The 23,689-nt window shown below is 56.8% G+C and overlaps 1 protein-coding gene across 1 annotated transcript; it reads left to right on the top strand.

Moving 5' to 3' along the window:
• Positions 1–4,405: 4,405 nt before the first annotated feature.
• On the top strand, positions 4,406–22,890 carry LOC142014920 (uncharacterized). Its single transcript, XM_074998200.1, has 7 exons — positions 4,406–4,691; positions 17,687–17,828; positions 18,041–18,132; positions 19,499–19,582; positions 20,576–20,702; positions 20,936–21,049; positions 21,308–22,890. The coding sequence occupies exons 2-7, from the start codon at positions 17,726–17,728 to the stop codon at positions 22,771–22,773; spliced, it is 1,986 nt and encodes a 661-aa protein (XP_074854301.1). The 5' UTR covers positions 4,406–4,691; positions 17,687–17,725; the 3' UTR covers positions 22,774–22,890.
• Positions 22,891–23,689: the final 799 nt, after the last annotated feature.

Raw genomic sequence — 23,689 nt, 5'->3', positions numbered from 1 at the left:
ACAGCAGTGGTCACGTGTAGAGAATCCTGGCTCCAGACATCGGGCATCCTGAGGGATCTACAGGCGAAGATCGTGGATCTTCCCTTTGACACGCAAAAGTTGTTTGCAGACTCAACCAACTCAGTCCTCCACTCCAGTAAGGACTCGAGAGCTACACTTAGAACCCTGGGTATTTATACCCCTCCATATAGGAAGAAAAAATATTACCCTCAGCAAAGACGCTACCCGTACCAACCACAGCGTGTGCAGTATCAACGGGGCTACGACCAAGGGCGACATCAACAGCAGCAACAGTACAGAACTCCCAGGCGACGTTCCCAACAAAGCCGTACACCCTCGGGACAGGCCCAAAGGCAACAAGTTTGACGGGCATGTCGAGGGCTGCACTATCACTACCATCGCGCAATGCCACTCTCATCTCATGTTCCATCATCGCCTCAGACCGTTTCACTCCCAATGGCAAAAGATCACCGCAGACAAATGGGTGCTGGAGATGATAGCCACGGGTTACGCAATCCCCTTCCAGTCGCTCCCACCGACGAAGCCTCCCTCCAGGCCCCACCTCCGGGACGCTGCCCACGAGGCAAGGCTCAAACAGGAGGTGGACCACCTTGTGTTCATAGGGGCGGTGGAAAGAGTGCCGGAACAATTCCAGGGGAAAGGGTTTTATTCAGGCTACTTCCTCACAGAGAAGAAAAGAGGAGGCTGGAGGCCCATCTTAGATCTTCGGGGCCTCAACCGCTACTTCCACAAGCAACGGTTTCGGATGATTACAGTCTCCTCCATACTCACGGCACTGGACGATGGAGATTGGTTTGCAGCCCTCGACTTACAAGATGCTTACTTTCATATAACGATCCACCCAGCACACAGGCGCTTCCTCTGCTTCATGGTCGGCAAGGAACACTTCAAGTACAGGGTTCTTCCGTTCGGCCTCTCCTCGGCCCCCAGAGTCTTTACCAAAACCTTGGCAGTGGTGTCAGCCTACCTGCACAGACAGGGGGTATTCATATTTCCATACCTGGACGACTGCCTACTGAAAGGAGCCTCGAAGGCAGAGGTCCTACGCATGATACACGTCACAGCGGACACGTGTTCTTCTCTGGGCCTAGTCATCAACCTCGCGAAGTCAAAGACCGACCCCACACAGGACATAGAGTTCATAGGGGCGCGCATAAACTCTATCACAGCAAGGGTGTATCTACCCGACGCCCGCTTTCGTGCCATCAGTACACTGGTGCAAGTCATTACATACAGACCCACAGTGCCGGTCTTAACGTGCTTACAGCTGCTGGGCCATATGGCGGCAGCAACATTTGTGGTACAGAATGCCAGATTGCACATGCGAAGCCTGCAGCATTGGCTGGTGAGCGTCTACAAGCCGGCATCCCACACTGTTCACAGGGTAGTGTCGCCCACGACAGAGGTGTGCAGATCCCTGGCGTGGTGGGTAAACCCCAAGAACTTGCTAGCAGGGGTGCCCTTTCACCAACCACAAATTTCTATTTTTCTTACTACCGACGCCTCCCCCATAGGATGGGGAGCGCACAACGGCGACAAGGTGACGCAAGGGCTATGGTCCCCTGTGGAACAGTCACTGCACATAAACATACTGGAGCTCAGAGCAGTGTTCAACGCCTGCAAGCATTTCTGAGACCACATATGTGGCAAAGTAGTCGGGATCAATACAGACAATACCTCCACTATGTTTTACATAAATCGACAAGGAGGAGCCCGATCCCGTGCCCTATGTGCGGAAGCAGTCCGACTGTGGAACTGGTGCATCGCCAACAACATTACGTTGAAAGCCTCGTACTTGCCGGGCGCTCACAACATGAAAGCAGATCAGCTGAGCAGGCGCTTCGCACTCATGCACAAATGGCAGATCCACGCCAATCTGCTACGACCGACCTTTCATACATGGGGGTTTCCCCAGATCGATCTGTTTGCCACACAGCACAACAAGAAATGTCCCCAGTACTGCTCCAGGGCAGGAGTGGGGCGGGGGTCCCTGGGGGACGCATTCATGATTCCATGGAAGGCCCCCCTACTTTACGCGTTCCCCCCCACAACGCTTATCCACAAGGTCTTGCAGAAAGCCAGAAGAGAGAGAGCTCGCATGATACTAGTAGTCCCAACGTGGGATCAGCAGCAATGGTTTCCCTTGCTTCTGTGCATGTCAGACCGCCCACTGCTCCCCCTACCCGTGGCGCCGGACCTACTCACGCAGGCCCAGGGGTCCATAGTGCACCCGAACCCTTAGAGCCTGCACCTACAAGCATGGCTAATCCATGGCTCAGCTCCTTAGAAAGTACATGCACAGAGGGAGTACAACAAGTCCTGGAAAGTAGCCGAAGGACCTCCACCAGGAAGACTTATAAGCAGAAATGGACTCGATTCACAGCCTGGTGTTCCGCCAAGCAGTTAGCTCCCCTTGACGTTCCTATACCAGTAATACCTGAATACTTATTGGACCTCAAGAGGGGCGGACTTTCCTTATCCTCGCTAAAAGTCCACCTCGCCGCTATATCAGCCTTTCGGCATACAGAGGAGGAGCCCATGGTATTTGCCCATCCTATCGTTACCAGGTTCTTGAAGGGGTTGGTAAACCTGTACCTCCCTCGGAAACCGCTTCCACCATCGTGGAACCTGGACCTGGTGCTCAGCACGCTCACGGGTCCACCTTTTGAACCATTAGCCACAGTTCCCCTACGTCTCCTTACGACAAAAACAACCTTCCTCCTTGCAATTACGTCAGCTCGCAGGGTCAGTGAGCTTGCAGCAGTTATGGCAACGCCGCCCTGCACAGTTTTCTCAAAGGAGGCGGTAACCTTATGGCTGCACCCAGCCTTTGTTCCAAAAGTTTCTTCAGAATTCCATCTTAACGAACCAATAGTTTTACCCTCGTTTTACCCGAAGCCTCACAGCTCCAGCAAGGAGACACGCCTGCATCTCCTGGATGTGAGAAGGGCGTTGGCCTTCTACATAGACAGAACTAAGTCCTTCCGGAAAACGGACAGGCTTCTAGTCTCTCTCGCTCCCAGGTCAAAAGGAGAAGGTCTCTCTTCACAGAGAATCTCAAAGCACATTGTGTCCTGTATAAAAACGTGCTACGAGCTTCAAAAGACTCCTTTGCTGGCCCCGCCTAGGGCTCACTCCACCAGGGCAGTGGCGGCGTCAACAGCCTTCTTTAAGGGCATCGCGTTGACGGACATCTGTAGAACGGCGACCTGGTCATCCTATGACACCTTCGCCAAGCATTATGCCCTACCTCGGGTATTCCAAGAGGATACCCGTCTCTCGACAGCAGTCCTCTCGGGGGCAAGCTGCACATAAACCGATTACCCACCTCCTTTCTTGGGTTACTGCTGGGTAGTCACCTATTGTGGAGCACCCACGGGGACACTCAATGAAGAAAGGGAAGTTACTCACCGTAGTAACAATGGTTCTTCGAGATGTGTCCCCGTGGGTGCTCCACCACGCACCCATCCTCCCCGCTTCGGATCTCTGTCTAGTGTCTTTCAGGAGCATCCGAGGCGGTTGGTCAAGGAACTGGTGGGGACCGGATCACGCACATGGCCGGGGACACGCAAGGGAGCGGCGCGCGCCGGCGCATGCACGATCCAGGAGAAACTGCTGGAAGAATTCCGATCTGCGGCGCCGGGCGAGCCCGACATCTATTGTGGAGCACCCACGGGGACATATCTCAAAGAACCATCGGTACTACGGTGAGTAACTTCCCTTTACAGGGCGGTTACCAAACCGCAGATGGCGAGCAGAGCCCACACCAACATCTAGCCAAAAGGATCCAGATTTTCAGCATGAGAGACAAGCGACTCGGGCCGGCCGATGCACTTGTCAAGGCTCACAGGTCTCCGATTCGGGATAGGAGAGTTGACCTTTTATCGGGGTTTGGACACAGAAGCAACCGGCTGGGCCAATGCAGCGCGTCGGCTCCTTCTCAGGCGTTTTTAATGCTTGCCGAAGCAGCAGCCTCACTTCTGCCTCTGTGACTAAGCCCTTAGCGCCTCGGATGGGTCCGTCAGTGCACGCCGGGTTCTGACTGGCTAACGAAGCCTTGCTCACCCACTGGGCACTTGCAGGCCGCCGCTTGCCGCACCGTTGTGGTCACGCCACAAACGGCCGTGCCCACCTCTCCGTGGCTGGAGAGGGGAGGGAAGCCCAACCTGCCGCACACGGGCCTGGCAAGCAGGGAAGGCCCAGCAAAGCCGCTCTGGCTACGTCTACACTCCAGAGATCTTTCGAAAGAGAGCGTCCCCGCAGCCTCCGCTCTTCGGAAAGCCCCGGCCAGGGATCCAGCGGGGCGTCTCCTCCTTTGCTTTCCAAAGAAGCTTCCGCAGGGGGCGCTGTGCCGGGGAGCGGCGGGAGGAGGAGGGCGCTGGAAGGGAGCCGCGGGCGGCCCGTGCACTTCCGAAAGAACGTCCCGCGTGCGCCCGCGCCCGCGCCGGGACCTCGGCACAGAACTCGGCAGAGCAGATGCAGCCGCTGCGTGTCCCGCTGACCCCGGACAACGTGACAGGGCTGCGGTGACCCGGCCCGGCCCGGCCCGGCCGGAGGAGCAGGAGCAGGAGCAGGAGCAGAGGCGGGGGCTGGGCCCGCTCTCATCGCCCCGGGATCCCGCCGCGGCGCTTCCTGCCGGGGCGAACGGAGGCGGCTCCGCGGGTGGAGCGGTGAGTGGGGGCGGGGATGGCAGCCGCGGGGAGCCCGGCGGGGCGGGAGCGGGCCCGACCCCAGGGCAGAGCCGGGCAGCGGGCGGGGGGGGCGGGGATCAGCCGAGCCGAGCCGAGCGGCTGCGCCCGCCAGGGGCCCCTGCAGCTCCGGGTCGCGGCTCGCACGGGCCCCGCCGGGGGCCGGAAATAGGCGCCGGTCTGAGACAAAGCCCCAGATGGAGGGACAGACGGTCCCCCTCCCCCGCAACCGGCCCGCGAACCAGGTGTGTGACGTCCTGGGGCTGGGGGGGGAAGCGGACAGGTGCGGGGGCGCACGTGGTTCGGAGGGTGGATCTCAGGGCAGGATCGTGATAAAACGCAGGTGGTGTCTGATGGGGAACAGTCAAGTATAAGGGAGTCCCCTTCAATTACACCCTGTAATGGCAGGCGGCTGAAGAGCGACAACTTCTGAAAGTGCTGATGTACAAATGCTAGACGTCTAAACAATGAGACGGGGGAGCGGCAGTGCCCTGTATTAAATGAAGATATCGATATAAGAGGTATCACAAGCTACGTCTACACGTGAAGCCTACATCGAAGTAGCCTATTTCGATGAATAACGTCTACACGTCCTCCAGGGCTGGCAACGTCGATGTTCAACATTGACGTTGCGCAGCACCACATCGAAATAGGCGCTGCGAGGGAACATCTACACGCCACAGTAGCACACATCGAAATAAGGGTGCCAGGCACAGCTGCAGACAGGGTCACAGGGCGGACTCAACAGCCAGCCGCTCCCTTAAAGGGCCCCTCCCAGACACAGTTGTACTAAACAACACAAGATACACAGAGCCGACAACTGGTTGCAGACCCTGTGCCTGCAGCATGGATCCCCAGCTGCCGCAGCAGCAGCCAGAAGCCCTGGGCTAAGGGCTGCTGCACACAGTGACCATAGAGCCCTGCAGGGGCTGGAGAGAGAGCATCTCTCAACCCCCCAGCTGATGGCTGCCATGGAGGACCCGGCAATTTCGACGTTGCGGGACGCAGATCGTCTACACGGTCCCTACTTCGACGTTGAACGTCGAAGTAGGGCGCTATTCCGATCCCCTCATGAGGTTAGGGACTTCGACGTCTCGCCGCCTAACGTCGAAGTTAACTTCGAAATAGCGCCCGACGCGTGTAGCCGCGACGGGCGCTATTTCGAAGTTAGTGCCGCTACTTTGAAGTAGCGTGCACGTGTAGACACAGCTACAGACACTTGGTGGAATGAGGATAATCAATGGGACACAGTAATACCCGGGTACAAAATGTCTGGGGAGGACAGAACAGGTTGTGCTGGGAAGGGTGCGGGGGTGGCACTGTACGTTAAAGAAGGTGTAAAATCAAACGAAGTAAAAATCGTAAATGAGCCAAACTGTTCCATAGGATCTCTCTGGATAGTAAGCCCATGCCTAAATAATAAGAATGTAATGGTAGGGTTATATTACCGACCATCTGATCGGGATTGTGATAGTGGCTGTGAAATGCTCAGGGAGGTTAGGGGGGCTATCAAAATTTAAAAAAAAAACAATAATAATGGGGGATTTCAAGTATCCCCATATAGACGGTGCACGTCACCTCGGGACAGACAGCTGAGATAAAGTTTCCTGACACCTTAAATGACTGCTTCTTAGAGCAGGTAGTCCTGGAACCCACAAGGGGAGAGCCAATTCTGGATTTAGTCGTAAGTGGAGCATAAGATCTGGTCCATGACGTGAATATTTCTGGACTGCTTGGTAATAGTGACCATAATATGATTACATTTAATATTCCTGTGGCTGGGAAAATACTACAGAGGCTGAAGACTGTGGTATTTAGTCGCAGTAGACGCTGTAAATGAAGCCCTCAATTGAAACTATAAAGGGCGTGATCCATAGTCTATGCAGACTGAAGGATGCCTACTATTTGAAGACCAGGGAGTTGGTAGGCGTAGCCCATCCACGACTAAAAGGCCCCTCTTAATAGAAGAGGGAACCCATTAAAAAAAACCATGGCCCCAACAGAGTGCGGGAGACAACTAAAGAAAAAACAGGGATGGGAGTGGGGGTCAGAGGTTTAAAACGAGGGAACCAGAAGGGGACACCGAGCAGAGAACCCCGGACAGCACCCACTGCCCCTCAAAGGTGTCGAGAGAGCCAGTGGACGTCGCCCAAAGGAACTCTGCCTGGATGCGTGAGCGGAGAGCGGAGCGGAAATAGGCCCCACAGTCGCAGGCTTCCCCCCGCCAGCCTTCTCTCCCGAGTGTTATAAATGGCTACCTTGGCCATAGCCAGGAGGAGGCTGACGAGGAGGTCCCGCGACTTGGTGGGGCCACGGATGGGGTGTGCAAGGATAAGAAGTTGCAGGGAAAAGTGCAGCCAGAACCTCAGCAGGAGGTTCTGGAGGAGCCGGAAGAGGGGCTGCAACCTGGCACACACAATGTAAATGTGTGCCAGGGTCTCCCTCGTGCCACAAAAAAAGCAAGTGTCTGGGAGGGGGGTGAACCGCGCCAGGTACACGCCCGTGCTCACCGCCCCATGCAAGATTCTCCAGCTAATGTCCCCGGCGGGCTGCGGGACCAGGGTAGAATAAAGGCTGGCCCACCGCGGCTCCCCACCCTCCGAAGGTGGTAAAAGGTCCCGCCACCTGTAATCTGGGTGGGATGTGAGGGTGGGGAAGTGGAGCGTGTGAAGCAAGAGCATGTACAGATGACGTCGGGGCACGGTTTGGAAGGGGACTGGCTGCAAGGCGAGCAGCCAGCTAGGATGATGCGGCGGGGCAGCGGCGGGAAGGCTCGCAGAGCTGGGGGTCCACAGAGAGATCCGGAGGACCAGGAGTGAGAGGGGGGCGGGGTGCACCCTCTCGCAGGACCCGGCGTAGGTAGGCGTGAGCAGCGGGTGGCAGGGCAGCCTTCACCTCCTCGAGTACGTGCCGGGGAGAGCGTAGGGTGGAGAGCCCCATGCACTGGGCGAGCGCCGGGGCCTCCATCCAGTCTCCCCGGTCGTAATCTAGGAGGTCTCCAACCCTGGTGATTCCACCGAGGACCAGCCTCCGGCACACCGGGGGGGACTCCGCCACCTGCACACAGAGGTAGGGGTTGTGTAGCAGGGGCTCCGCGAGGAGATTGTCCCCTGCGGCGGCCCCTAAGGACCTGGAGACTGCGAGCAGCTGCCAGGTGCGGAGGAGGTCCTGGTGGAAGGCCGGCAGCTCCGAGAGGTCTCGCGGATGGCCTCTCAAAGGCAAGTAAAGGAGCTGCCGGTTGTATCGGAGCCCTCGGAAGCGACGGAGGAAAGCATGCGCCAGCGTGCTCCTCGCTGGACTATCTGCACTATTGCTGTTGAGGAGTCCCTGCAGGGCCCGGAGGCGGAAGACATGGACCTGAGTGCGGAGGCAGGTCAGGCCCTGTCCTCCCTCCTCCGGGGGGAGATGGAGAACCCCTGCAGGGGCCCAGTGCAGTCCTGGCCAGAAGAACTCCAGAACTACCTTCTGGAGGTCAGACAGGAAACCCGGGGTGGGACAAGGGTGTTGAGACGGTGCCAGAGCATGGACAGGACTAGTTGGTTAAGCACCATAGGGAGAGGCACTGGAGCAGCCCTGTCCACCTCCGCAACCGCGCAGCCACCCTGCCAGTTTTCGGGTAGAGAGGGATGCGTGGCAGATAGAAAGACGCCCAGATAGGACAGCGGACCCGCGCTCCACCGGATGGCCTGAAGCGCGGGTGGGAGGCGGCCCGCCTGCCACCCAGCCCCGACCACCAGGCCAGAGCTCTTGACCCAGTTAACCCAGGCAGAGGAGGCTGCCGAGTAAACAGCTTGGGAGGCCTCCAACCGCACCAGGTCTCCCGGGTCCTGGACCACAAGGAGTACATCGTCGGCATACGCTGACAGAACCAGCCGCAGCTCCAGCTCATGGAGCACCAACCCTGTCAGCCTTCGTCGAAGGAGACGGAGGAAGGGCTCGATGGCCAGAGCGTAGAGCTGGCCTGACAGCGGGCAGCCTTGACGCACTCCTCACCCGAAGCTGACCGGAGCGGTCAGGGTCCAGTTGAGCTTGACCAAACACTCTGAGGCAGCGTACAGCACTTGGAGAAACCCAATGAAACGAGGTCCGAAGCTGAAGGCCCGCAGAGTGCCCAGGAGATACCCGTGGTCCATCCTGTCGAACACCTTCTCCTGATCCAGGGACAGGAGGGCGAACGACAGACCATCCCTACACCCGAGCTGCAAGAGATCCCGGACCAGATAGAGGTTGTCAAAGATGGTGTGGCCTGGGACGGTGTAGGTCTGGTCGGGGTGGACCACGTCCTGCAGCACGGACCCCAAGTGACGGGAGATGGCTTTAATGATAACCTTGTAGTCCGTGCTGAGGAGCGAGATGAGACGCCAGTTCCGAAGGTCGCGGGGGTCCCCCTTTTGGGCAGCAGGGTGAGGACGGCCTGCCTGCATGACAGGGGGAGGATCCTGCTTTGCAAGAACTCGGCCCAGACGCTAAGCAGGTCTGGGCCGAGGACATCCCAAAATACGCGGTAGAACTCCACGGTCAGCCCGTCCATGCCTGGAGATTTATTGGTGGGCATGAGACGGAGGGCTTCCGAGAGCTCAGCCAGAGTGAGAGGAAGCTCTAGCCGGTCCCAGTCGCCTGTGCTGACCGAAGGGAGTTGGTCCCAAAGCACTCTGCAGGCGTTGGTTGGATCCAGGGAGAAAAGGGTGGCGTAGAAGGCGCGAGCCCTCTCACGCGTCTCCACCGGATCCGTAAGAGAGGTGCCATCCTCCACAAGGAGGCAGAGGATATGTTTCTTGGCACCCCTCTTTTTCTCCAGGGCGTAAAAGAAGCGGGAGCCACGGTCCATCTCCCAGAGGGGCTGGATCTGCAACCTCACAAAGGCCCCCTGTGCCTGAAGAGCGTCGAGGGCCCTGAGCTCGTCCCGCTTCTCCTGGTACGTGCCGCAGAGGGATGGATCCCCGGGGCTGGTGGCCAGGCGCCTCTCCAGCTCAAGAACCTCCCGCTCCAGCTGTCCTATCAACGCATCCTGCCGCCGGCTGGCCCCCTGGGCATAGTCGCGGCAGAAGAGCCGCGTGCACACCTTTCCCAGATCCCACCACCACCGCGCCGAGGGAAGGGCGCACCGTTGCCCGCACCAGGCCAGCCAGAACTCCCGGAAGGACGCCACAAAGCCCACATCCTCCAGCAGACTGTTATTAAAATGCCAGTAGGCCGACCCCCGTTTCCCCGGCGAAAGAGAAGCCTTCATGGCCACCAGGTGGTGGTCCGAGAAGGGGGCTGGCCGCACGCTGGAGGGGTGGGCCTGAGAGAGATGTTGCCGGCAGATGCAGATGTGGTCCAACCGGGAGTGTATGGATTTGTGGCCCACCAACCGGACGTAGGTAAAGACGGCGTCCTCGTCTGGGTGGTGGCTGCGCCAGACGTCCACCAGGGAGCGATGATTGATGAGCTCCCTAAGGACGTCCGCAGCGGCCTGGCACTGCTCGGTCCCCATACGGTCCCGCTCCTCGAGGGTGCGGTTGAAATCCCCGCCGAGGACCAGGCACTTGTGAGGATCAATGGAGTCGAGGAAGGCTGCCGCCTGCTGGAAGATGTTCTCTCCGGGCCGGATGTTGGGGCGCAGACGTTGACGAGGTGGAGGGGCAGCCCCTCCACCCGTACTCAGAGATACAGCAGGCGGCCTGGCATGACCTCAACGCTCCCCAGGACCTTGGGCTGCAGGCCTGGGGAGAACAGGGTCGTTATCCCGGCCCGGTGGGCCGAGAGGTGACTAAGATGGATCCCGTCTCCCCACTCCATCCGCCAGCTGGCTTCGGCGGCCAGACTAGTGTGGGTCTCCTGGAGGAAGGTGACCAAGTACCCCGCCTGTCGGAGGAAGGAGAGCACCCGGCACCTGCGGAGACCTGACCCGCAGCCCCTGGCGTTAGAGGTGGCAAAGATTGGCGACATTTAGAGAGCTGGGGAGGATCCTCGCTGGAGGGAACACCAGCGGTCCCTGTGGGGCCGCGCAGCAAGCTGTGGCCGACGCCATAGGTGATTAGAGCGTCACGGAAGCCGCGGGCGCGTTGGTAGGCTGTGGCGTCCCTCCTCCCGGTCCCCTTGCCCTCCTTCAGAAGGGCCCTCACGGACTCAAGGATGAGATGGAAGTCACCCCAGCGCTGGAGGGTGAGAGCTACTTTGTTCTTGGAGCCGCGAATGTCCTCCAAGAACTTGCGCATCTCGTCCGCCAGCGCATGGGGTGCCGAGGTCTCAGGGTCCTGAGTGCCCCTCCGCCTCGTATCCTTTTGGGCCCCGTGGCCGGCAGGGAAGGTCATGCAGTGGCTGGGGCTTGGTTTTGGGAGGACTAGGGGTGGCAGAGGGAGAGCAGCTCCGGAGGTGCTGGGAGAGGGCAAGACAAAGGGAGCCTCCCAAGGGATTGCAGCCTCAGGGGCAGTTATGAACGGATGAGGGCTGGGGGGAGGTGCAGGAAAAATGGGGATGGGGGTAAGGGTGATGAATGTATTGGGGGCAGGGCGAGGGTCGTGGACAGAAGGGGAAGGCGGAGGGAGAGGGGTGGGGGAGGGAGAGGAGGAGGAGGAGGGAGAGGGTCCGGAGGGGGTTGGGGCGCAGGTTCTGGGACGGAACTTTGACTGGAAGATGGGGTGGAAGTGGGGACTAAAGTGGGAGTGGGAGTATGAATAAGAGGGATGTTGGGGGTGGCTTTTCCAGGTGGCAAGAGGGGAGGGGGGGTGAAGGGCAAGGTGCCAGTGTGTCTCATAGTGGGCACCGGTGAGGTGGAAGGGTCGGCGTCAGGGTTTTCGATACTGGGGGGGGCAGGGTACGGGGAGAACACAAATCCTTCCGGGCTATCTAGGAGCACGACAGCTGCAGCTGGGAGGTGGTCCTCAGCTCGGGGGGCGGTTGCACCCTGTGATGACCCGGGGCAAGAGGGAGTAATTGTTGTGGGATGACTGGCAGGTGGGGGAAGTGAAGGCAAGAGGAGCGGCTGGTTATGGGCGGCTGGCCCGCAGGCTTCCAGCAGCAGGCCGTCCACGTCCAAGGCAGCCGGGGTCAGACCTAGGGCCTCTACCTGCTGCGAGAGGAGGGTGAGGCTGAGGCTCACCTCCTCCGGGCGCCCCCCAACAGTGGTCTGGGCAGCTGCTGGAGGGGTGTCGGAGGAGGGCGCGGGCTCAGGGCTAACGGCCTCCGCCTTTTTGGGCTCGGGCTCCGGGGCAGGAGAAATGATGTCCTTCATTGCCGCCGCGGCAACCTCGGTCACCCCCGGCTGAGGGATGGTCTATGGCCGGGGGTCCAGCGGGTGGATCGGGGCTGGCAGCTCTCTTTAGCGCCTTGCGCGGCACATGCAGCCCGTCCTCCGACAGGGTGGAGTGCCGGGCGTGCGCAGACCCGCTTTGAATGCCCGCTTGGGCACCGGCTCCTGCTTCTTCTTGCTCCCTGCCCTGCGCTCGGGTGTCCTCTGCCGCCCGAGCGGTGGTGGTGTTTTCTGGAGCGGGAGAAGGAGGAGCAGTCCCAGGGCCTGTCGCGGTCAGGGCGTCGCCAGGCATGTGGCTGGCGCCCCCCGGGTCGGAGGAGGTGCCGGGCTCCTCTCTTTCATGCCAGGCCAGGGGGCAATCCCTCCGGACATGCCCTGCCGCCCGACACACGAAGCACCAGGCCTCCCCCAGAGTGTAATAGACCTGGCACTGGGCCCCTTGATAGGGCACCAGTATAGTCCCCTCCTGTGCTGCCGCCGGCGGCAGTTGGAGTCGCACCTGCCGGTGGAAGGAGAGCACGTGCTGTAGGGCGGGGTCTTTGCAGCCTAGAGGGAGGGGACTCAGGACCGACAAGGGCCAGCCCAGGGAGGTGAGGAAAGGCAGAAAGGCAGAGTTGGGGAGGAAGGGCGGGACGGAGGAGAAAACCACCCGCACGCCCAGGTCCTCGAGCGGCTCCAGGGGCACGTGGAGGCCCCTGACCGCCAAGCCCCTTTCCACCGCCTCCTGCGCAACGGCCTCTGACGCCAGGAAGACGACGATCTTCCCCGACATTCGAGAGGCCACCACGGCCGCGGGCCCCACCACCCGCGCCAGCGCCCACACGTAGGTCTCCACGTGGGGTGAGGCCGACACCATGAGGCAGCGGACTCCGTGCCTCCTGGTGAGCGCGGGGAAGGGGCCGCGACCGTCGGGGATGGTATTCCGAGCGAAGGCGGAAGGAGCAGGGTGCGCAGCGGCCACCGCCACCTGGGGGCCGGGGGATCTGAGCCCTCAGGATCAGTGGTGGGAGCAGGGGGGCAGGAAGGAGGGGCTGCAGCAGGTGCATCAGCAGCTGGGGTGGAGGGCCCAGCCACGGGAGGTTTGGCCTTCCGGGCGGGGCTCTTGCCCTTCTTGGTCCCCTGGCCCTTTCTGCCCTTTTGTGGGTGGGGGGGGGGGAATTCAGGGCGGGGTCGCTGGAGGAGGGCGCCTCAGCGGGGGCAGCAGGAGCCCTGGAGCCCACGCCCTCAACCATCGCAGTGTTTCCGGCGGCCCTGGACGAGTCGGCCGCCGCTGCAGAGGTGGAAGGAGTGACAGTGGAGGGGGAGGGGGACGTCTATGGACAACCCCCCAGTGGGTGGGGAGGCCATTTTGTAAGGTATAAGGTCCTGTAACTAGCGGGGGAGGGGAGAGGGGAAAAAGAAAATGGCTGCTCCCCCCCCACCAGCCAGGCTGAGGACCTGGACAGGCGGGGGTGGGGCAGCAGGAGAGAGGGAGGAGGGTAAAAAAAACAAAGGAAAGGGGAACACAAAAAAAGCCACAACTCCCAGCACAAGAGGCTAAGATGGCTCCTGCTTCTGCACTGGGATGTGGGGGGAATTCGAGAGGTGTGTATAGATGTGTGTGTGTGGGGAGGTGAGTGCAAGGAGGGGGAAGGGCTCAGGCACCTAACAAAAAACAAAAGGGGGGGATTTGCGGGCACAAAGGGGAGGGAGAAGAGGGGGAAGAAAGGGGGTGGCAGAGCCAACCAGAAAGGGGGGCCGGGGGTATAAAGGGAGGGATGTGCCCGCGGGTGCCTGATGGGTGGGCCCACAGCAGCTGCTGCAGAGCCTCACAGAACAGGAGGAAGGGGCAGATGGTGAGGGTGGGGCCCAGATGGAGAGGGCCCTGGTGGCAGCTGAATGTGGGGGGACAGTAAAGGAGGCGGTGGCTGCAGGGGTGGGGCAGGGACCACACCCTAACACCCCACCCCCAACTACGCAGCCACCCCTCTGGAGCCCCGGTGGAGAGGGGCCCCACCTAAACTCACCCCCCCACAGCCACTCCGCAGCAAGCTGTGGAGGGAAGCCCAGCCACCGCCTAAGAAATCCCCTAACCTCCTCCGGAGCAGCGAGGATGCAGCAGCCAGCGGATGGAAAAAGTGGGCCCAAATGGAGGGCCAGAAAACTCCCCCCCCCCGCGAGGATGGAAAAAAAGGGGGGGAAGGGTACCCCCTTCCCTGCCAAGAGGCAGGGCAGCAAGAGTCCCCCCCCACGCCACCCGCCCAGCAGCTCCAGAGGGAAACTAACTGGGAAGGGTGGCGTGGGGGGGAGGAAGAGGCAACCTGCCCAAGGCAGGGAAGGAGAGAAGCTGGCCCAAAAAGAAAAGGGGGCCAAGGGACAGCCCCAGAGGGGGCTAGAGCAGCCAAAGGCTGCCTGTCCCCCAGTGCCTCACCTCCCAGCCGCGGGGCTCCCCAGGTGGGATCCCTGCGGCCTGGAGGACAGAGCGTTCCCTGCCTAGGCCCAAGCCCTCACTGGTCCGCTGAGGCCCGGCACTCCCTATGAAAGGTTCCCCTCGCTGGTTGCAGGCGGGGAAGGCTTTGGAAGGTGCAGCGGAGGAGCAGAGCAGAGCGAGCGAGCGAGAAGGTACCACGGGGAAGCGGTGGGTGAAGTGGCCCAGGGTGAGGTTGCTACTTTCGGGCCGGGGTGAAGGCCCTGCCAGTTGCCTCTTATCCTCGCAGGGACCCTGGGCCGGAGTCCAGGGTAGAGGGCGCGTCTGGACTCCCCCGCACCCTTCCCCAGAGGGATTACTCCACTGGAGCTGGCGCGGGCCTGCAAGGGGACTGGCTTTATCCTCCCCACTCTGGACTTGCCTATGATGAGGATGGCTTGCTAAGCGGAGACTCCTGCCTTTGGAAAGGCCTGGGCAGATAAGGGGTCTCCATGAGTCTCTGAGGCACAACAGAGAACCACCAGGAAGCGCAGGGACCCACAGGGGCTGACGAGGGACTTTGTCACAACAGTTAACAACATTTTTCATGCTGGTTGCTGCTGGCTGAGGGTTACTGGCCTAATGGACAGCTGGGAAGCAGTAGACATGCCCCATCTCAGTTTTATTTAGACTTTTCACTGGGGTTCCCTCCAATTTTTTCCATACTTGTGTGGAATAAATTTTGTTACGCACGCCCAGGCATGTGCTGATGTGCACCACACATGGTGCCGGCCCTCGGCACGGTGGATGCTCTGCTGATCAGCCGGACGGCACCTGAATCTCTCCTGGGTGTCTGCCCAAGTGCTCAGCTGAGAGGAAGCATTGTTTTTGACACAGTCCCACATAATGTTCTCAGGAGCAAACGAGGGAAGAGTGGCCAAGATGAAATTACTCTCTGGTGGATGCAAAAGTTATGACACCAAAAGTAGTGGTCAAAGATGGGCAGTGAGAGTGGGAGGGTGTATCCATCCAGGGGGGTTTGCCAATGTTCATAAGAGGAATTGGTGTATGAGGGAAAAAATGTTCTCACTAGAAGGGTTGTTGAGCTCTGGAATAATCTCCCATGGGCAGTTGTGGAATTCCCATCCTCACCAGCTTATAGGAAGAGGTTACACAAACGCTACTGGTGATGGTCTGGGAGGTTTTCTTGGTGGTTCCTCAGTGCTGGGAATAGACCTGGTGATCCTCTGTGGATCCTGCCTGTCTGAGCGTTCCCATGACTCTATGAAACGCAAGTGAGAAATTAAAAGACCCCGTGTGATGCTTAGGTAGTTTTGTCTTTGATGCATGTGACTGTGTGATCCCCATTACTGACACAAAGCCAGTCTGACCTCCCTACCATTGGAATATTGATCAGATTCAGCCAGTAATCTTGGAGTTAAATGTCTCAGGTATTTCTTGGAACTAGTCTCAGGTATCACTTCCGTAAAGCTTAGTTTGAGGTAAAAACCTTTTGGACTCAGGGGCTACGTCTACACGTGCAGCCAACATCGAAATAGTCTATTTCGATGAATAACGTCTACACGTCCTCCAGGGCCGGCAACGTCAATGTTCAACTTCGACGTTGCTCAGCCCAACATCGAAATAGGCACAGCGAGGGAATGTCTACATGTCAAAGTAGCACACATCGAAATAGGGATGCCAGGCACAGCTGCAGACAGGGTCACAGGGCGGACTCAACAGCCAGCCGCTCCCTTAAAGGGCCCCTCCCAGACACAGTTGCACTAAACAACACAAGATACACAGAGCTGACAACTGGTTGCAGACCCTGTGCCTGCAGCATAGATCCCCAGCTGCCGCAGAAGCAGCCAGAAGCCCTGGGCTAAGGGCTGCTGCCCACGGTGACCATAGAGCCCCGCAGGGGCTGGAGAGAGAGCATCTCTCAACCCCCCAGCTGATGGCCACCATGGAGGACCCAGCAATTTCGACGTTGCGGGACGCGGATCGTCTACACGGTCCCTACTTCGACGTTGAACGTCGAAGTAGGGCGCTATTCCTATCTCCTCATGAGGTTAGCGACTTCGACGTCTCGCCGCCTAACGTCGAAGTTAACTTCGAAATAGCGCCCAACGCGTGTAGACGCGACGGGCGCTATTTCGAAGTTGGTGCCGCTACTTCGAAGTAGCGTGCACGTGTAGACGCAGCTTACGTCTGTTTTCACTGTGAGGAAGATCAGGAGTTTGATTTCACTCACCTGTTTGAGAGGTGTCAAATCAAACTGTCGGGGTCAGCAGCCGACCTCTGCACTCCTCAGTACGGCGTGGGGTAATGGATGTCGATGGGAGAGTTTCTCCTGTTGATTTCTCTGTGAGGATGGCCAGGTAAGTCGACTGCAGAGGAGTCGATTCTAGGTATGCAGTTACTGTAGCTAGAATTCTGTATCTCCAGTCGACTTTGATGTCCAGTGTAGACCTGATATAAAGAAATGGTGAAACAGTCAAGGGCACCAGATAAACCTCTGCATATGCAGCTGAAAGAGTTGTCTGTGCTCTAAAACTTCAGCCTGGTCCTCACTTCAAACTCACGCTGGCATGGGTACCTCGGTCGGGGCTGAAGGCCGCACGCCCTCAGCAAGGTGGCTGTGGTGACAAGCCCCCTGGGTGAACGCAGCCCTGCTGAAAGAATAGTGCAGCTAGCGGCTGAGCAAATGCCATTTGGAGCCGTGGAGTTGTTCCTTCTAAAACACGTCGTGACAGAGGCACAGAGAAATCCAGAATCAGGGAGAAGTTCAAACAAAATTGTTGCCATTAAATAAAATTCTACTAATGAGAAAATTGGATCCCCCTCTGAATGATGCCCCAACAGTGTAGAGGGATTATAGCAAGGAAAGTTCTTTGGGGTAGCAAATGTCATTTTTGTTGTCTCTTTGTACAGCGCCGGATACCAGGGAATCTTGGCGACTGACGAGTGTGGGTGGGATCGAGGGTAAAACAAGTTAATGGTCGTCATAACGTGCATTAAAAAGGATAAAAATAACTACCTTCAGGAGCGCAGTGCAGATTGGAAAGTGCGAGGTGCCAAGACCAAATAAAAGGCAGAGGTAACATCACCTGAGTGCAGGAAGGTGTCACTGGAAATTGAAAACCAGGGCAGGAAGGAAAAAGGCTTGGTCTGGGCACAAGGCTATAAACCAGAGGGGTCTCTTCCAGTTATCAGCAAGCAGAACCCAACCAGACCTAAAGCCCCTTTTGAGGTGCGTGGCACACCCAACAGTGTCCAATAACTGTAAAGCAGAGAACGGCCCCTCCATTATACCACTGTCCCTCATACAGCGCTGTCAACGTCTGTATTTCCTAGGTCGCAGTTTGTGAGATTGGAAGAGAAAGGGTTTCTGGGATGATGGAGCCGCCATTCAGTGCAAGGTCACAGAGGTTCCTCCAGCCAGGACCACAGCTGAGGGGTGACTTTAGAGAGAATCAGCAGTCTCCACAGCAATCAGGTAACGAGTTGTGTGGGTGGTTCTGGGGAGTGTGAGTAGGAAGAGCCGGGAGGAACATCCCCAAGGCAGCCTGTATGAAACAATCAGAGCAGCATTTGGTTGTCTAGCAGCATCTGGAGGGTGGCGGGTTCCCTGTTCCTAGCAGAGCTATGAGGTCCGGGTGCATACATGCCTGTGTGGGTCCCTCTGACAGTATCTTTATCTTCCTTTAGACCTTCCTGCACCTTATTTGTTTGTTCCCTGTAAAGCGGGGAATGGAGGAGACCGGGATGTGGTGGCCTCGCTCCGTAGGTTCGGCTTTATGGTGAGAGGTGAAACCGTCTGCGCTGTTCTTCCTGCTGGGCCGGGCTGCTTCCTTGTCTGTCTTTGCTCATTCCTCCCACCTCCTCCATCACTCAGTGCTTTCTCCAGTGCTCAGAGGGTTCCATGTGGCTTCAGGCACTTGCTTCAGTGGCCTGGGTTGGGACTGGGAGCTGTAGGGGTAGGGAGTGTGACAGACTGCAGCCACAGAAGACCCCTGGGGATGTTCCTGAATGCACTGCTCATGCCAGGACACCCACCGTCTTGCTCTCTGGGGCTGCCCACCACCCTGTCCTATTGAACCAGCACCTTTGCTCCCCCTTAGCTGAGAATAGAGTTGGGGGTTGCTGCCCCATATACAGCAATGCAGATGCTGATTTACCCCAGTTCTGGGAGGAGGCAGGTCTAGGCCACAGCAGCCAGGAAACCAACCCCAGAAGGGATGAAACTTCAAATAAATCCGCCTCTTTCCATACGAAACATTTGCACAGAGAGAGCTCATTAGGTAAGCCCCTTTGTCAATGAAAGGGGAATGTGCACACTGGTAGCCCTCCCCAGGAAGTAATTACTTACACTGGGCTTGTTTATAAACAAAAGAGTTGTATTAAGTGAAAACAGTAGGATTTAAGTGGCGTGACAAAGTCAGTCCTATTCCTGGGCCTCTGCCCTCTATTCAGTCCGTTGGGCCAACTTAAGGGCCCAGCTGCCCTTGCTGGGGTGCCGGGTTCCGGCCCAGGGACCCTATGCGGCTGCTAGGTGGGAGGGTCGACTCTCTTAGCACAGCAGCTCTCCTCCCTTGGCCACTTCCCCAGACAATTCCCCTGGTACTTCCCCAGGCTGCAGCGGTCGCAAGTCCCCGCTCGTGATCCTCTGAAGCTCCCCACTCTCCCTCTGTAGTTCCTGGTGCTCTCTTCTGGTCCTCTCAAACCTGCTCTCTCCCACTACTCTGGTCTCCTTGCATTTCTCTGCTTGCCTCTCACACTCTCTCCCTGCCCTTCCCACTGTGAAGGGTTTTTAAAGGCCTCTCGTTAGCCCAGTCATGGAGTCAGCTGGTCCCAATTAGGTTGAGCCATTTCCCGCGCAGCTGCCTGTAATTGTCCTGCAGGCCCTTCTGTTTGTTTGGGCTCCCTCTGAGGGGGCTTCCACCCTGGCCCTGCCACAGTGATTATAAGTAAAAATAAACAGATCAAATGTGTTACTGAATTCAACTGAAAGAAAATGCCTAGGTCATTCATTTTACTGAGACTCTAAATATGTGTGAGTTCCCACCTTAAACAGCTGTTCTTACATCAGGTGAAAGCTTCTGAGACTGGAATGATCTTATCCTGACCTGGTTGTTCAGGTCACTCCCAAGTTCTCTTCCCTCCTAGGGTGTCTCAGGCACTTTCCAAGGTAGGCTGAAGACAAAGATGGAGGAGCCCTCATGGCCACTTTATCCTCTCTCCCCTGTGAAGGTAAGCCATTGTTTTCTTTGTGTAAAAGTATACTCCAAGAGGGAGATTGTCGCATGAGTGAATCACCTGTCCAGGCCGATTTCAGCCCTGGTTCAGGCTGCAGGCATTTAATATGTGCTAGTCTGAGGCTTCACAGCACTCTTTCTAAATGTGGCTTGGCACCCGTTAAAACCCTTTGTCAGTTAAATATTGCTAGTCACTGGGCAACAGCCCTTTCACACTAGGGTAACCACACCTTCTGGTGAGGTCTTCACAGACACCAGCATTTTGGAATGTAATATGTAGACCAGGATCAGCAACCCCCGGCACGGATGCCAAGAGAGGCATGTGAGGTGGGAGGTCAGCCCCACCCTTCCTCTCCCATGCAGCTGGGAGCTTGCTCAAAGCCATACTGCCTGTGGATTAACAAAAGACCAGCTAATACTGCCAACCACTGCCTAAACAGGAAAGGTCTGCATCATGATTTATTTATTAATAAAGCTGTTATAAGTAGGACTATTAGTGACTTTAAAAACTACCACCAGCACCCGGACTGTACCTGTTGGTCAAAAGGTCAAATTTTGGCCCTCCACCTTGGAAAGGTTGCTGACCCCTGAACTAGACAATACTTGTAACTTCAAATACAAAATGACACATGCACAAAAACAGGCTCTACAGTTCCAGCAGATTATAGCATTAAAATCATAGGTTACAAGGGATATTTTGTCCAAAGCATTTCTGAGTTATGCATATTTATATTTATAACCTATTTTCCATAAAGCCTAGAGGTGCAGGGGGCTGGAGGGTCTGTCACAGGGAGCTCTGAGAGCAGGCTGAGTCTGGCACCCCTGGCTCCGTGCAGGAGGTTGGGGTAGTGGGAAACGGGATTCGTTCTCCTCCTCCGATGCTGCACTGGCAGCGACAGCTCTGCCCTTTGCTGCTCAGCTTGTGCCCGAGTGGTGGGAGTGTGGCCAGAGCAGACAGGTGCTGAGCAGAGGACACCTGTCATTTCAGATGCCGCTGACCTTTGAGGAGGTGGCCGTGTACTTCTCGGCGGCTGAGTGGGCTCTTTTGGATGACAAGCAGAGGGAACTCTACAGGGATGTCATGCAGGAGAATTATGAGACTCTCGTCTCATTAGGTGAGCCGCTGCTACAGTCCCCATAGCAAAGACATGGCCTAAATCTCCGAGAAGGAACACAGCCCAGTTCCCCTCAGACAGCCTGCTGGCCAGCCTGGGATGCACCATCTTTTATAACCCGTCTGGGTTGTGTCTGTCCCCTTCAGAAAAGAAAGTCTTGGATGTTCTGTGTAGTTAAGTGAGTGATGAACACCTAACACCTTGTCATACGTGTAACTCTTCCCAATGAGCAGGAGTTCCCATCGCTAAACCAGAGGTGCTGTCCCAGATGCAGCGAGGGGAGGAGCTGTGGATCCCAGATCTCCATGGCCCTGAGGAAAGGGAGATCCCAAGAGGCAGCAGCACTGGTGAGGAATGTGTGTTACGAACCGAGAGACTGAGGGAACAGCCTGACCCCGAGCAGAAGCTTTTCCTCCCCCAGCCTTTTTCTTAAATTGTACATAAGACTTCGTGGTAGAACTGGTCCCTCTTCCCCCTACTGTGGAAAGGTTCAGGGGAATTCACTTCCTGCCCAGCAGGTTCTGTTTTCAATCATAAATCCCTTTGCTGAGCCCTCCGTCCCTAGCACACGAAGTCAACAGTATCCGGATTCTCTCTCCCAACAGGTGCCGGGACAGCAAGTGAAAACAACGATGAGAGTCCCCAACAAGAAAGATCTGTGGGACTGAAGCTGCGCAGGATGTGCTCAGGAAGAACGCGGCGCCCTAACAGGGTGGATGCCAGCGAGAGTCTGGGCAGGATGGGACAACAAGGGAGCGACCCTCCAGGCCAGAGTAAATCCATTCCCAACAAAAGAGGGTTAAGGAAATCCAATGACACCAGCTTCCACCAAGTAACACATATGAGTACAGAACCAAATACCGTCAACCAAGAGGGGGAAGGTTTCGGTAACAGCTCATTCCTGATGCAAAATTGTAAGCAAACCCTTGTGGAAAAGCATGGCGTTCAGTGTAGTGAGTGTGGCAAATGCTTTTCTCGACAAGAATACCTTCAGTGCCATCTGAAAAGTCACAGAGGGGAGAAACCCTATCAATGCAATGAATGTGGGAGAAGCTTCAGAAAAAAGGTAAGCCTCATTCTTCATGGTTACACAGTGCACAAGCTGGAGGGACCCCAGAAATGTCTGGTGTGTGGCCAGGTCTTTATCCTGAGAGAGAGGCTCATTCAGCATCAGAGAATCCATTCAAGAGAAGCATCTGGTGAGTTTAACGACGGGCCCGTGAGTGAGAACGGGAACAGGAACCCCCTGAAGGAAGGGCTTGTGAGAACAGAGCAGGACAAGTTGTTGTCAAGTAGACCCCAGTGCTCCAAGTTCGGAGAAACCTGTGAAAGAACAGGAGCAGCCCAAAGGCAGCAGGAGTGCCCCACGGTAGAGAGAGGCAGCCGATCTAGCAAACGTCACAAAGTTTCTAAGAAACTGAACTGCCCCATCACCCCGCAAGGCACCAGTTCCCGGCCACAGCCAAGCACAAGTAACAGCCACAAGAAAAGCGTCAGCAGCGACTCAGCAGCAGGTCCGAAAGTCGACTCCAGAGAGAAACGTTACCACTGTGCGGAATGCGGGAGGAGCTATTACCACAATTGTCACCTCCAATGGCACCAGAAAAAACACACGGGAGTGAGGAACCACGTCTGTCCCGAGTGCGGAAAGAGCTTTGACTGCTGGTCGGCGCTCAAGGCACACAAAAGAATCCACACCGTGGAGAAAAACTACAGCTGTGCGGAATGCGGGAGGAAGTTCAGAGAGTACGTGCATCTCACTTTGCATGAGACAATCCACACCGGTGAGAAACCCTATCAGTGTCCCGACTGCGGGAAGAACTTCAGGCTGAAAGAGTATCTTTCTGCTCACCGTAAAATTCACACCGGAGTGAAACCTTTCAAATGCACTGAATGCGGGCAACACTTCGGGCGGAAAGACACGCTAAGGAAACATCTCCGGGTCCACACCGGGGAGAGACCCTTTCAGTGCCCTCAATGCAAGAAAAGCTTCCGTCAGCTGTTCTCCCTGTCCCAGCATAGGGCCACGCACAAGAAGGTGAAGCCTCACAAACGTACGGAAAGTGAGTAGGGTTGTGTTCAGAAATCGCACCTGGTTCAACACACGGCAAACCTCCATGTGGAAAAGAACTGACTGCAGCCAATGTAACTGCAGATTAAATAGATTTATAATTGCAATGGCAGAAAACTGGGGGTGATATTTATTTTTATTCCAGTGAAACTCCTTTACATCCACACTTATTCTAAGCCACACGGCTTAAGAAAGATGCATGGGTAGTATTACCTTAGTTATGATGATCACAGAGTCCTAGAATACTTGAACTGGTAGGGGCCTTGAGAGGTCTTCAGGTTGAATCCCCGGCCCCACATCAGAACCAAGCACTGGCTAGATCTTGGGTCAGCAACCTCCATCACAGATGCCAAGAGTGGTACGTGAGCCAGTTTTCATTGGCACACGACAGCTCAGCCCTGCTCCTCTTCCCCCCATGCAGCCGGGTGGTTGCTCAAAGCCATGCTGCCTGTGGATTAACAAAAGACCACTTATTGCAGCCAACCATCATCTAAACAGTAAAGCGCTGCCTCTTTGTACCTCAGTGAAGCTATTTTAAGTAGGACTATTAGTGACTTTAACAAGTATCACTGGCAGTAGGACTGTACTTAGAGGTCAAAGGGTCACATTTCAGCACTGTCTTGGAAAGGTTGCTGATCCCTGCCTAGACCTCCCTTGCTGCAATTTAAGTTCATTGGTTTTTTTGTCCTCCTCTCAGAGGTTGGTGGGAGGGGAAGAAAGCTGGTGAAGGGAGGAACAGCTCTTCCACTGGGCTGGGCGGCTGGTTTGTGGGAATTTCAGAGGAATGGAGGTGGATTGTACGAGTTGAGCAGTGATATGTTATCGATGGGTGCCACACATGGAATGCATGTCCATGTGATCAGTATTTCCTGTAAGCTGAGCACGTGGACAGCTGCCCAGGAGGGATTCAAATGCC

This window comes from Carettochelys insculpta, chromosome 6 (assembly GCF_033958435.1).
Source record: "Carettochelys insculpta isolate YL-2023 chromosome 6, ASM3395843v1, whole genome shotgun sequence".
Lineage (NCBI taxonomy): Eukaryota > Metazoa > Chordata > Testudines > Carettochelyidae > Carettochelys > Carettochelys insculpta.
Note: the sequence above shows the minus strand (reverse complement) of the source record. Positions and strands in the feature narration are given on the sequence as shown.

Excerpts from the sequence above, each read along its gene's own strand:
- LOC142014920 (XM_074998200.1), top strand. The coding sequence starts at position 17,726 with ATGATGGAGCCGCCATTCAGTGCAAGGTCACAGAGGTTCCTCCAGCCA. Across the intron at positions 18,133-19,498 it reads TCCGTAGGTTCGGCTTTATG|GGTGTCTCAGGCACTTTCCA; the intron begins GTGAGAGGTGAA and ends CTTCCCTCCTAG. Across the intron at positions 20,703-20,935 it reads TGAGACTCTCGTCTCATTAG|GAGTTCCCATCGCTAAACCA; the intron begins GTGAGCCGCTGC and ends CCCAATGAGCAG.